Source organism: Solanum stenotomum, chromosome 5, assembly GCF_019186545.1.
Source record: "Solanum stenotomum isolate F172 chromosome 5, ASM1918654v1, whole genome shotgun sequence".
Lineage (NCBI taxonomy): Eukaryota > Viridiplantae > Streptophyta > Magnoliopsida > Solanales > Solanaceae > Solanum > Solanum stenotomum.
The window spans coordinates 7,120,799-7,136,205 of record NC_064286.1 but is presented as its reverse complement, the minus strand read 5'-3'; the positions used below and the strand labels follow the sequence as shown (position 1 = coordinate 7,136,205).

At 33.7% G+C, this 15,407-nt stretch overlaps 1 protein-coding gene across 2 annotated transcripts in view; it reads left to right on the top strand.

Moving 5' to 3' along the window:
• Positions 1-15,407, top strand: part of LOC125864576 (ubiquitin-conjugating enzyme E2 28-like) — a 60,163-nt gene that overhangs the window by 42,139 nt on the left and 2,617 nt on the right. The window contains exon 2 of one of the 2 annotated variants that reach the window (XM_049544596.1): positions 14,666-14,773. In XM_049544596.1, coding sequence (XP_049400553.1) covers positions 14,704-14,773 — 70 coding nt within the window. In that variant the 5' untranslated portion in view covers positions 14,666-14,703. Of the gene's footprint in view, positions 1-14,549; positions 14,774-15,407 lie in introns of those variants that run through there. The other variant, XM_049544595.1, reaches the window with a different exon arrangement.

Here is a 15,407-nt window from a genome sequence, read left to right as displayed (position 1 = left end):
TTCCAGTGGACTGAGGCTTGCGAGCATAGTTTCCAGGAGCTGAAGGACAGGTTGACATTAGCACCAGTTCTTGCATTGCCAGATGGTTCAGAAGGTTATGCGGTGTATTGTGATGCTTCTGGTTTTGGGTTAGGATGTGTTCTAATATAACATGGTAAGGTTATTGCATATGCTTCAAGGCAGTTGAGAAAGCATGAGAAGAACTATCCAACCCACAATTTAGAGTTGACTGCAGTTGTGCATGCGTTAAAGATTTGGAGACACTATTTGTATGGCGTTCATGTTGACATCTTCACAAATCATAAGAGCCTTTAATATATATTTAGACAGAGGGAGTTACATCTGCCACAGCGTCGATGGCTTGAGTTATTGAAAGACTACGATGTGGATATTTTATATCATCTAGGAAAGGCGAATGTGGTAGCCGATCCCCTCAGTCGAAAATCTATGGGTTGTTTATCCCATTTAGGTGTTGAGAAGCGGGAGATAGCGCGAGAGCTTCATCAGTTAGCTAGCTTAAGAGTCAGATTGTTAGAGGCAGATGATAGTGGGGTCACAATTCAGGATACAGCCGTATTATCTCTAGTTGTAGAAGTAAAATCACGACAACAAGAGGATCCTAGCTTAGAGCAGCTTAGAGTCAAGGCTCAGGATCAACAGTCTTTAACATTTAATATATGCAGAAAATGGATTCCTCAAATATAGCGGTCGATTGTGTGTTCCGAATGTTGCAGGGCTTCAACATCGAATTATGGAAGAGGCACACCATTCCCATTATTCTATTCACCCTGGTTCGACGAAGATGTACCATGATGTTAAGGAGATTTATTAGTGTCACGGGATGAAGAAGGACGTTGCTGAGTTTGTGGCGCAGTGTCCTAACTGCCAACAACAGGTGAAGGTTGAGCACCCAAAGCCCGCTGGGCTAGTTCAGGAGATAGCCATTCCTTTATGGAAGTGGGAAGCAATTAATATGGATTTTATTACAGGGTTACCTCTATCTCATCGCAAATTTGACTCTATTTAGGTAATTGTTGATAGACTAACAAATCAGCCCACTTCTTACCAGTCAACGCTACTTTTTCGGCCAAAGACTATGCAGGGCTCTATATTAGAGAGATTGTTAGGCTACACGGTGTCCCAGTATCTATTATCTCTGATAGATGAGCATAATTTATCGCCAATTTTTGAAAGTCCTTGCAGAAAGGATTAGGGACACAGGTTAATCTTAGTACTGCCTTTCACCCTCAGATAGATGGCCAGGCTGAGCGCACAATTTTGACACTCGAAGATATGTTACGGGCGTGCGCGCTAGACTTCAAGGGAAGTTGGGATGACCACTTGCCTCTTATTGAGTTCGCATACAATAATAGTTATCATTCCAGCATTGGGATGACACCTTATGTGGCTTTGTATGGGAGAAAATGTAAATCCCCCATTAGATGGCTCGAGGTAGGTAAGTCAGGGTTGATTGGACTCGACTTAGTCCAGCAGACACTGGACAAAGTTAAGCTCATTCGGGAGAGGTTGCTAACAGCTAAAAGTCATACTCAGATGTGTGACGAAGGGACTTAGAGTTTTGTGTCGATGACTAGGTATTCTTAAAAGTCTCACCTATGAAGGGTGTTATGAGATTTGGCAAAAAAGGCAAGCTTAGTACAAGATTCGTTGGGCCATACCGGATCCTTTGGAGGGTAGGACGAGTGACTTATGAATTAGAATTGCCTTCGGGGTTAGAATTTGTTCATCCAATTTTCCATGTATCTATGCTACGGAAGTGCGTAGAAGATCCTTCTCGGGTTGTCCCAGTTGAGGATGTTCAGATCACAGAGGAGTTGTCCTACAAGGAAACTCCAGTTGCTATATTAGATCGGTAGGTCCATAAACTGAGGACCAAAGAGGTGGCTTCGGTTAAAGTACTGTGGAGGAACAAAAATAGAGAAGAGGTGACCTAGGAAGCTGAGGATGGCATGAGGTCCAAATATCCTCACTTGTTTCATACCCCAGGGTGATGCCATATCAATTTATATTAGGGCAGTAGTCACACCCCAAACTCGAAGGGCGCAACTGGATCCTAATGCCAAAACTCAGGCTCGAGCCGACCCTGCTGAACCATTTGCTACTAGCGCATGGCAGCCACAAACAGTCAAGAAAACAAACAAGTATATCTCGGCTTAAAATTTTAGCCCTCGACCGGCAAAGCCCCTCTAAACAGATCCATAAAAGAAACAACTATTCCCAATAGTTGATATAAAGAAATATCCAACTAGCACAAAAGTCCTGATTGGGCCGTCGAGGCCACCATGATCTCTATATCGAAACTGAAAGCAAGTATATTAAGAGAATGCATAACACAACTAAAAAGCTTCAGCAAACCAACAAACTAGGCCAACATGGCCATAACGTAGCTATAAACCCCACACACGAGTCTGCATGCCTCTAAGAGTAGTAAAGATTGGCGGGACAGGCCCCAGCGTACCCATGAAAATATATACAACGAAAGCTAACAAGCCTCCCAACTCTGGCAGCTCCGGAGGAAAAGGACTAGCCAACCGGATAAAAGTCAATCCTGCTGCTGAGGAGGTCTACTCGATCGTCTGTCAAAACCTGCATGCATGAATGCAGCGCCCCCAAGGCAATGGAGCATCAATACAAAATAATGTACAGAGTATGAAAGGCAATAGACTATGAGGAGGTACCCTCATATACTGGAATAATCTGATAAATAAATCAAGAATAAGATAAGTGTACTGACCTGCTCCTAAATCTAAACTTATAAAAAATAATAAAACAACAACCTAACCAAGCCCTCATAAGCTCGGCAGGTACAAACAGCACATAAGACCACCTACCCAGGCCCCCATAAGCCCAGAAGGTGCCAAGCAGTCTATATACCCCTATCGATAGTCCCCTAGCCCCGTAGGCAGTCAAATAGCCCTCTTAGGCAATAGTATAGCCCCATAGGCAGCACATAGCTCTGTTAGGCATCAATATAGCATATAGGCAACTCATAGCCCTCTTAGGCAACAACATGTCTCCGTAGGCAACTCATAGCCCTTTTAGCCGTCAATATAGCCCTGTAGGCAACTCATAGCCCTTCTAGGCGTCAATATAACCCTATAGGCAACTCATAGTCCTTCTAGTCATCAATATAGCCCTGTCGGCAGAACATAGCCTATCTAGGCATAAATCACATTCTTGCAGCTAACCACAATAGCCCAAATGCAACAATAACAATCCAACAGCTAAAAGTGAGCATTTTAGTTATAAGCAACCTATACAAATAGCTTTTAAGTCATGTCCAACATAAGAACGCTACTACTGAATAAGAATCCCGATAAAAGAGGATTATACCCACTCGAGCAGCCAACAATCAACAATAATGGCTACAAGTATAACAACAATAACAATTTAATTACATTGCTCCTAAGCTTTAAGAAAACATGTCGTAAGAAGAGAATAGCCTTAACATACCTTTTTCGCTAAATTCACGTGGCCTAACGACTTTTACTCATAACTCCCTCATACTACAACAAGGTAGGACCATAATCAACACACAAAAATAAAAGATACCATGACAATATGATAAAAAATATGTATTTCCGTCGCAAATTGCTATTTGCTGCTTGTAAAAGCTAAAGTCGATGAAAGAAGGGTCTTACCTCGATCTTAGGTTTGTAATATGCCTCAAAACCTTCAAACATATTCAAACCCTTGTTGTCCCAACACTAAAGTGTGATATGCTACGAAATGATAAAACAAATTATACCACGATGATGAGCCCAACGCATAGAACAACTTTCGTCAAGGACTTAGGTCGAGAAAATCTATACTTCACTTGATCCTAGAAATGGGTTTCTCTAATTTCTCTGGTTCTTGGCTTAAAAATGAAGATAAAGTTCGAAGAAGAAGATATATGCAACATTCCACCGACCTAGGGCCCCACCTCACATGCCTGCTTGTGCAGTCCCACGAAAACGCAAATATCTAACTATTCTGAAGTCGTATGAACAAATGGTTTGATGCGTTGGAAACTAGACTCGTAGACCTTCGATTTGATAGGTCGTGGGCCCCATAACTCTTTATAGATTGGGAGAAAACCTCCAATACATTTGACCCAAATTTTAGAGAAATCTTTAAGAAGGAACTTACGATAACTTCCGCCAACTTTTATTTTACCACTTACCTAACTTCAATACTTGAGATGCAACACTTGAACACTTAAAATAGGACATACCACATCATTCTTAAGTTATTACCCATCCTCCTTGTCTTTCCATAGAGATATGAGTAATTTTATACATTTCGAGAAGTAGGGGTGTTGCAGTAATTTCCTGTACTGTGGTTCTGACGGGAGTCTGTTGGATATTAGTCCTGATACCTGTGTGTTATCATTTCTAATAATAAACTGTTTAGGTAAAAGAAAAGTTGAAAATTTTCTAATTCCTCTTACGATTGCTAACAATCCTTTTTCATTAGTGGAATACCTTGTTTCTGCTTCATTGAAAGTACCACTAGTGTATCTACAGATTTCATTTAAATTTGTTTGTAGCAATGCTCCCCAATGATAATCTGAGGCATCTGTTTGTAATACCAAGTTATCATTTTCATCTCATAATCTAAGCTTTGGTAACTTAGAACATTCCTTTTTTAATTCTTTTATACACTGGGTGTGTTCATTAGTCCATCCAAGTATATTAGAATTTCTAATTAATTTTTGTAAAATGTTTCTTTTATTTGCTAGATCTGGGATGAATTCTCCTGCATAATTGAGACATCCTAGAAATCGATGTATGTCTTGTTTTGTTGTTAACTTATCTAGAAATTCTACAATCTTTTTTGAGATGTGAGTTTGTAGTTCTATTCCATTTTTTGATATAATCATTTCTAAGAATTCTATTTCATTTTTGTTTATTTCTGCCTTTTTTTGGCTCAGAATAATGCCATTTTTAAAATATATTTCTGAAAATATTTTCAGATGGGTTAAATGTTCTTGATATGTGTTAGAAGATATTAATATATCATCTATATAAACAATTAAAAATTTCTTTTCGGAAAATATTTTATTCATTTTTCTTTGAAAGATTTTAGGGGCATTTTTTAACCCAAAAGGCATTACTATCCATTCATAATGTCCATTGGGTGTACTAAATGCTGTTAATGCAATGGAATCTTCCGTTATTATTTGTCAAAATCCACTTTTACAATCAAATTTTGAAAAATACGTTTTTCCGTTTGCCAGGTTTATAAGATTATTTTTATTGGGGATAAAATACCCATCGAAGATACAATTTTTGTTTAGCTCTTTTTATTTTACGACTATTCGAGCTTTTCCTCTTTTTATTCCAGCATAGTTTCTTACCATAAATCCTAGGCTGCTATGAGGGCTTTTACTCACTCTGATTAATCTAAGATTAATTAATTCTTTGAGTTGTATCTTGAACTCAATTTTATCGTCTTCATTGTAAAGCATTGATTTTACCCTAATGATGATACTGGGATCTTTAAGGGTTAAAATTGCTCTTTCCTGATTCTTTTCCCATCTTTCTAAGGGATTTTCACCATAAGATTTTTGTAAATTTTCTTTGATTAGTTCTAGATTAAGACATTTACAGGATATTTTCTTTAGATTTTCTAAATATTTTTTCTTGAAAATTCCTTTATCTTTTTCTAAAATATAGGAATATTGTTTTCTTGGGACTTTAATAAAATGTCCACAAGGAGTTTTTAGACTTATCATGTAGATTGTTTGATGATAATCTTGAAATTGTTGTAGAAAATCATTTCCTAGTAACAACTATGTTTCTAGTTCATCAAATGCAAATATTTTGTTTATAGAAACAATTTTTGATCCTAGAATTATTTCTTCATTCTCTTTTGACTGTGACAGTCGTTTTTTAACACCTGTAATACCAATCATTGATATATTGGTTTTGTTGATATCTCAATCTTTAATTAAAAAGGATTTTGCTAGACTAGCTTCTGATCTGTTATCTATTTAACAACAGGTTGTTAATTTAGTATCATAGATGGTGATTTCTATGAAGACTGATACTCTGAAAGTTATTTCTTTAGGCATTTTTATACCTTTGGAATGAAACAAGTTTTGTTCTTGTAACTTAGTTCTATTCCTTTTTTCCCTATACTATAGTCAGTTAGACTGTTAAGAAACAGGTTTCCTAAGATTAGGTTGTGATTACTTTCATGATTTGTAATGTAACAAGGGACGGTTATTCTTATTGTATCTAATTGTATTGCTAAGTCTACCATTTTTGTACAACTATAGTTGTTTCCTTCAAAGGTTTTATACGTATAAGGAGTTCCTTCGTATATTGGCAATCCTTCTAAGATAATTCCTTTGACATTGTTAGTTGTGGCATCTGTTTGCATAAGGATTTCTTGTTTTATCCATTATGTTCCATTAGAGATTCTTCGTGCAATCTTTGTAATGTTAGAGGTTTCAGGGATTCTTTTGGAATATCTGTGCGACAAGTTTTTTCTTATGGAATTTTTACCATATGCTAATGAGAGTCTAGGATTGTTACCTGAACTTCCTATTTCTTGTGTTTTTCCAAAACGAATTTCATATTCTTCTGGAATTTGTGCTTGTTGAATTTCTGCTTCAACAATTCTAGCTATACCTGTACATTCTTGATCTATTTCGATCATTCATTTATTTTTGTAGACACTGCCATAATTAGAGTTTGTAACTGTATATAGAGCTTGGTAATAAATGATCATGATATGGTTGCCTGGTTTAAATAGGCCGTTTCTTTTGACCTGAAAATGTAAGCTTAAAGCATCATTAAAGTCTGCATCTTTCAGTGAGATACAAAACTTGGGATAGTATGTAAATAGAAGTTTGGTATAAGCCAAGTTGCCTTCAACTATACCAAGATTTCCTTCTCTAGCGTTAATGAATCTTTCATCTGAAAGGTTGATGACAATAGGGCAATTGATCCCTTCTTTAAAAGTTGATTTGACTAAAAAATTTGGATTCCTCCTAGATGAACATAATTCATTTTCTTTCTTTTTCTTTCAAGAATCTTTCTTAGGATCTGTTCGATCATTGGCTTGGTTAAAAGATTTAACTTATGTCTTCCTGTTGTTTGGGTGATTTCTATCACTTTTTCTATTTCTTGATATTCATGATAGGAAATTTTATTTCTTGCAAACATTCTTTGCATTTTGTTGAATATATTATCTTCGGTTTTGAGATTAAGTTGTAATCCTTGGATTTTCTTTAATAATTTTCCATCGAATGTTGCTTTTAAGGCGTATCCCCTTTGATCTTCTTTAGTTTCTAGAGTTTGTATTGAATCGTCTTTTTCTTTTTCTTATATTTCCTGATTCATTTAGTCAAACTCTTCTTCTGTGCTATTTGAATATTCTTCATATAGTTCTTCATAGAAGTCATTGCTCCTTATTGATGTTACTGATTCTAGATCTGAATCAATTTCTTGTCTATCAATTTTTTATATTCTTACTCTTTTTTTATTACATTCGTAACTTTTGTATCCTTCTTCTCCACAGTTGTAGCATTTACATTTATCTGCAGTTTTTGTTCTTTTAAAATTATTTTTCTTTCTATAATACCGTCTTTTTGGTACATAGTTTTCTCTTGAAATATTTCTTCTTTTGATTAATCCTTTCTGATGCTTTCTTCTTTATTTATAGGATCTGTTTTCGCATCCCAATTGGGTTGCTACATTTGTATCTAGGCAATATATTTGGTTGTTGATTCTTTTAGCTTTTCTTTGTACGTTATGAGTCATACAAAGTTGTCCAAGCCTATTATTTAGAAAAAATATTCTTTGTCCAAGAGTATCTCCTTCAACATTTTCCTTTTCATATTCTTCTTGAATGTATTTAGCCCAAAAACCTGGAAATTTTTGAAAATATTTTTCAAGGTATGGTAGCATTTATTTACTGCTATATATATATATATATATATATATATATAACAAAAGCTAACGAGCAGATGAAGTGATCTCAACAGACTCTTGTTGAGGATTCTAAGATTTTGTATCTACATCATTAAAAGATGCAGGTCGAATGGCATCAGTACATTAAATGTACGGTATGTAATATAGTTGAATAACAAATAACTGAAAGAAAGGACCGCAATATATAACAATGTACCCACGCTGAATGTAAAGAAATAAATGAGTTAAATCATTTAAAGCTTTACAAAATACTTTCTCATCTCTGAACTCAACATAATAAGTGATATATAAAAATACACTTAAACTCTATTGGGAGATTCTCTAACGACAACCATCACTATGAGCTATGTGATGATACAACGTCTCGCCCACGCTGCAAGAACTGTCCTATACCTTGCCGGTATATAAGACACCTCAACTAAGTGGATCCACTAAGCTATGCTTAAAAGCAATAAAGAATCATCTAAAAAGTATGACCCTTTACCCATGTTAGCATACATGGTTTATGGGGGTTGTGAGTTTTCTGAACTCTTCTCCATATCAGTGTTCAATACTACTCCCAATAATATATACTCATGCTCATATGTTTAAAAAAAACATAAATCTTCCTCTAGTTTGAGATAATTGCTCAAACTACCCTTTTAAAAGAGGTAACTGCTCTTGAAATAACTTTTGAACTCATAACTCATTTAGAAATTGAAGTTTTTCGTTTATCAATGTGAAAATTGATGCATCTAGGAATACATAGTCCCCTTATACTCATACTTGAAAACTCTTTCTCAAAAATATTTCAAAATCATATTATAATATGATCATTGATTACTCGGGAAATCATTCTGCATAAACATTGATGGTAAATCTAGATACCATACTACTTAAACATTGATGGCATACTCGATTGTCATACTAATCATGTTTTAGAAACTCTTTCTCAAAACTCATCTTTACTTTCTCAAAAACTCAATTTAAAAAATCAAATGTTGGCTTTAAAAAAAACTTCTCAAAATTTATAACTCAATTCATTGGGTTCATGCAGAATTATGGACATGAACGACTCAACTCAGGGATCTAAATAGCAATATAGAAACTCAACACTCAGAACTCAATAATTCAGAACTCAGAACTCAACGACTCAAGAACTCAAAACTCAAAACTCAACAATACTACTCATCATAAATACTCAATTCATAGGGTTCATGTTGAAATATACACATGAACGAATCAACTCAAGAATCTTAATACATAACATATAGCAATTCAATAATTAGGAATAGAATTCCAAAAAGAATCAAGAACTCAAAATCAACTTATCTCAAGAATACTCAAATCTAGGGATAGAATCCTAGATTACTCTTTTACTGATTTGAAAGTAGATGTAGGGCGTGAGGACGAACTAGTCCAACACTATGATAGCCTTACATATCTGGAATAACAAGGTTCTTGAAGAATCTTGAAGAAGAACTTGATTAGAAGCCTTGTAACCCTAGCTTGAAGTTAAACAATCAAGAAAACCTTTCTTGAGATTCTTGAATTAGTTTCTTGAAATCTCTATGGACAAGATTTTATGGTTTTCATTAGTGATTCATAATTGTATGGAGGAATTTGAGTTGGAAAGAAAGGAATTCTTGGAGAAAGACTTACCTTGAAGAAGAATCTTGAAAAAGATTGAAAGAATCTTGAATGGAGTCTTCTACTTTGATTTTGCCTTAGGGTTTAAGAGAGAAGAGAATGATGGATTAAGAGATTAAAATCTGATTGTTTTGGGTCTCTAATTAGTCAAGAAATTCGTTTAGGATTTTCTTATAGGTAAAAAGACAAAAACAACCCTTTTTAATGTTTGCCCATCGTCTAATTCGTCACAACACTGTATAAGGTTACTAAAATGGTCATAACTTTTTACTCAAACCTTGGATTAATGCGAAATTGGTGGCGTTGTAAAGAAGATTCAAATACCTTTAATTTGATAGGTTATGGGTCAGGTAATCATATATTCATATAAAAGAGAATCTTCTACCCGCCTACGTGGCGCCACCACAAACCAAAATTTCCTTTTAATTTATTTATTTCCAAAACTAGCCTTTCTCTTACATGAAAAGTTGTGACATTTATGAAAAGTTGTGACTTTTTTGAGGAGTTGCGACTTTTATGAAAAATTGTGACTTTTATGAAAAGTTGCGACTTTAATGAGGAGTTGCGACTTTTATGAAAAGTTGTGACTTTTATGAAAGGTTGTGACCTTTTCGAATGGTTGCAACTTTTCCAAATAGTTGTAATCTTTGTAATAAGGAACAATAAACATTTGATCACACAACATTTGTTGTCTTTAAATAGTGGAATTTTCTCTTATTTTAAAACAACGAAAATTCTTAACCTCCTCTTCTTCTTCTTTACAATTAAATATTATGTACTTTGCTCCTATTGAGTGGCTCACTGACACCATTGCTTATGTTACAGATTCTGGTATGTATTTTTATAGTCATTAATTTATGCTTATATTATTAAGGATAAATAATAAGATGTAATAATTTTCATTTTCCTTTACATTATTAATGTTTGTTTCTACATAATCTTGTATGTACGACAATATAGTGTTTTAGTTTTAATGACTGATATGCTTTAAGTATTATTTTATAAATTTCGTGATATTAAATTCGCGCGGGTAATTTTACTAGTTCTTTATATTCTAAGAGATATAGTCGTTTGAAGTTGACCCAAAGAAAATCTTACATCAAAACTTAATCAGTAAGGAATTTCAACTCAACTTTGTGCTAGGAGTTTCTAATAACCTTAATTAATATCCAAAATTATTCCCACACTAAAGAATTTACATATGGACAATTTAAGAATCACCCGATATGACCCTACAAGTAAATGAAGAATGGCTCAAGTCTTAACTTAGAAATTTTCGGGGTGTTACAAATATATTTGCGATTTTTTTTAATAATAGTACATTTTGAGGTGATATTTTAAAAGTAAATAAATGAAAATTAACCGAATTGTACCGATACCGAAGAAAAACAGATATGATTGAGATGGTTTTAAAAAATCTAATTTTGGTTATATATTGTAATATACCCAAAAAAATTGGGATTATATTATTTTTCTAAAAAATAACCGACCGTACCGTCTCATTGACACCCCTGAACACATCAAAATTATTCGATCATCCAATCACGTCACTTTTTTTTTTCAAAACGGAAGAGGGTCAAAATTGCCCCTGAACTATGCGAAATAGATCACTTATACCCTCCATTACATTTTGGGATCAAAAATACCCCCGTTATTATCCTAGGAGACCACAAATACCCTAAAGAGTTAACACCCCAAATTTTTAGTGACATGGCAAGCCACATGAGACTAATCCCTCCACATAAGCGTTGCCAACTAGGATTCACTACAAAAGAACTTGACCTTTAGTGGCGACAAATTCGCCACAAAATCTCGAAATATTGCCACTAAAGGTTATGAGTGATTTTTAGTGGCGACTAAGGCTGCAACAACCATTCGCTAGTAAAACCTATTTTTTCAACAAAAAAATATGATAATTAATTTTCGATTGCAACCTAATTTTCTAAAATAAATAACTTGCACTATCAATATTAAAAACATCCAATATTATAATGAAAATCATCAAAATTACTTCTCGATTCAAATCTCCTACTATATTATGCATCATTGTACATTTTATACATTTACATATGACATAAAAATAAAACATACAATGTCTTCAAACTCCTCCTTAATCGATATCATTTTTTGTTTTTTAAAAATAATGAAGAAAAAAACACAAAATCAGAATTTAATGTTAAAAAACCTTTAGTGACGATATTCTGGGCTTTTGTGGCGGCTGATGTTGCAGCTAAAGGTCTAATTCTTTTGTGGTGAATCCTAGTTGGCAACGCTTAGGTGGAAGGATTAGTCCCACGTGGCTTGCCACGTCAATAAAAATTTAGGGTGTTAACTCTTGAGGGTATTTGTGGTCTCTTAGGATAACGGCAGGAGCATTTTTTATCCCAAAATGTAACGAAGAATATAAGTGGTCTATTTCGCATAGTTCAGGGGCAATTTTAACCTTTTTCCGTTTTCAAAATAAGAGAAGATCTTTTTTTAGGCTATTGAAAAAGTCATCTTTGACTACTATTTTGTAGGCTTACTCCTCTTTTCATTTTTAACTATTCATAATCTACTTAAATTACTCGATTATCCAATTACGTTATTATTATTTTTCCAAAATAAGAGAAGATTTTTTTTTTTTTAGGTTATTGAAAAAAGTCATCTTTGACTACTCTTTTTGTAGGCCTACTCCTCTTTTTCCTTTTTAACCATCCATAATGTACATTCCTAGATATAAAAGATTTGTTGTGAAAATAGCAAATCTCACAAGATTTTTTCTCCCTTTTTCAAATCTTCTATTTAAATAACTCTCTTTACTTTTTTCTTTCTCACATTACCTTTCCCCTCTCACATTTTTTGTTTGTTTTTTAGTTTTCCCACTTTCAAAAAGCTTTAATAAAATAGGTAACTCCACAAAATCCTTAGGAGTAATATGACCAATTAACAAGTCTATGAATTTCTTATCTCCAAATCAAACATTACGAGGATTTTGATTGGTATAACGATTCAATATATTTGGAAATTTTTTATCTCTTTGATCAGGAAAATATTATTGTTCATGATACAGAGGACGATCATAAGAATCTCTAATATGATTAAAGAAATAAGAAATTTGCACATATGTTGGTTCGTCATATTTGAAAGTGAATATAATGAGGTAAGTAATTTTTTTACTTTTTAGTCATTAGATTGATTAGACATCTCTTATTAGTTTCTTTATATATATATATATATATGTTTGCATATAATTGTAGCTCAAAAAACTTAAAATTTTCAAGTTCTTGCAAACTATTGCAACATATTTAATAGATGGTGTTGATCATATGTTAATCAAATTGCGTTAAAATCAGTAAACCACAACTTAAGACACTTTTGAAGTCCTCCATAATTTTCACTTTTTAATTCTATATTTTCAGTTATGAAGTTTCTCACTCTTATTTCCTCTTTTCAAGTAAACAAGGGACAGATAGGGGGGGGGGGGNGGGGGGGGGGGGGGACAATGGATGGCATTTTATATTACATGAAAATATAAAATGTTGGGCTTGTGCTGGCAAGGGCCATGTCCATTTAGTTTATTAATATACCATCTAGTGTGAGTGATCTTTTTATACCATCTAATGTGAGGGATCTTTTTATAATGTCCTAAATTTAAAATACTTCAAATACATGCAAATTACAACTTCGTTAGTAGCAATGACACTTGAAACAAAAGGAAAAGTATAATTCAAAATCTTTGACTAAAGTAAGACGAATAAATCTTGTTGATACTTAGTTATGTTTGAGGTATCACTCGAAATTATAGAAAGTACCATGAGGTCAAATTCAATTATATTGAAAGCAAATGATGGTGATTCTTATGCACAATACTAATTATTAGCACCACATGATCTCAAGACATATTTCATCAATAATTTTTTAAAAATGCCAAAATAATTTTCATTTCTTGATGGATTTTTGTCTTCTTAATTTTGCAATTATTAATTTTATTTGTTGTACATGAGATACAGTTCCAAGTTGTTATTAACTTCATAACAATCAACATATGGTTCCTCTATAAAAGAAATCCTCATATTTCTTTCCTATAGTATGAAACTCAGAAGAATATTTGAATAAATCTCAAAATTTCTACTAGAAGGAACATCACATTTTACGAGAAGTACAAATATTTTAGACACAATTTCATTGCCTAATGACTTTACTTATGCATATTATTGCATTCTATTTTTATCAAGGTTAGATAAAGTGCAACTTATAAACCTCAAAAGAATTAATTATTGTACATATTCGCCGCGTAATTTTAAGAAAAATAAAAAAATCTGTTTGATTATTGACATGTATGACTCACTTTTTAGTCTATGACAATCAGTTTAGAATCCAAGTAAGGATTTAAATTAATCTGAAAAGGTGTCAGACACTTTAAAATTCACAAAATGTAATTTCTGACTAGAGTTAATTTGTCATAGTAGGAGTAGGTAAAATTATGTTTTGCAAGTATAACAACTGTACGAAAAAATATATATTGTAAAATATACGTATAAGTTATAACTTAAAGGACGTAAAGATAAATACAAACAATGAAATTCGTGAAGATCTTCAAACTTCTTTCGATTGTTGTCTTCAAACTATTTACATCAATCAACTTCATCATTACAATCACCAACACCATTATCAATTGTCACCATTATGACAGTTATCACGTACAACACCAACCATATCAATCGTTACAACTATCATCAACTATTATCATCACCACTACCATTACAAACTATTTCCACCATCACCTACGAACATAAGCGTTTCATTCTCTTTTAATCAAATAATGATTTTATTTTATTTTTAAATTGAAAAAAATATTATTATTATTATTTTAATATATTAAATGAAATTATATTTTGAGTAAAATAAGTAGAGGCATTTAAGTAGGGCCCACTTGTTTCTTTCATCATTCCTTCGTTTCCGCGTTAAAGAAGAAGGACGACCGAAAGCACTGAACATTGAAGAATCTTTCTTCTTTGCTAATATTCACGCGTTTATTTCTCTCTCTATATATATTCTTACAGATTCCTTCATAAATTTCATCTTCTTTGATTTGTTGTTCGTTTAGATCTCTTTGAATTGTTAGGGTTGTTTGAATTTTTCTGCCATGGCTTCCAAGCGGATATTGAAGGAGCTTAAGGACCTTCAGAAAGATCCTCCTACTTCTTGTAGCGCTGGTAATCCTTTCTTCTGCTTAATTGATGTATTTATTTTTATGATTACAGATTAGTATGTATGTGTAAGGATTACGAAGTCTTTGAGATTTGTAGAGTCTCTAATTTATTAAATTAGATTAATTATATAGTGTTGGTATGAAATGGACATTATAGGCTAGGGTAGAAAGAATTCATTTAGCCGGCTTTGTTGATGAGAATGATCCTACATCCGATTAGGACGAGAACTCTTGAGCTTTTTTACAAGGTTTGGATAATACTTCTCTCTTTGAGCTAGCTTTGGGGCGTGAGTTAGGTCCAAGGCCTAATTTGTTATGGTATCAGAGCTAGACCCATTGAGTTTGTTGTGAGTGCGTTTGGATTGTGCGGTTTGTGTGAATGAGCTCTCACTCCTTGAAGGTCATGCTCTGGCTGGATAAAGAATGTTTGGATTCAGGCGTGATGGGGAGTTGATGATAATGGTCCCACATTAGACCGGGACGAGAACCCTGGACTTCTTATAAGACTTGTGTAATATTCTTCCGTTTGAGTTATCATTTAGGGTGTGAGTTAGGCTTAAGGACTAATTTGCCATGGTATCAGAGCTAGACCTATTGGGTCACGCTTCTGGATTGTGCGGGGGTTGTGAATATGTTCC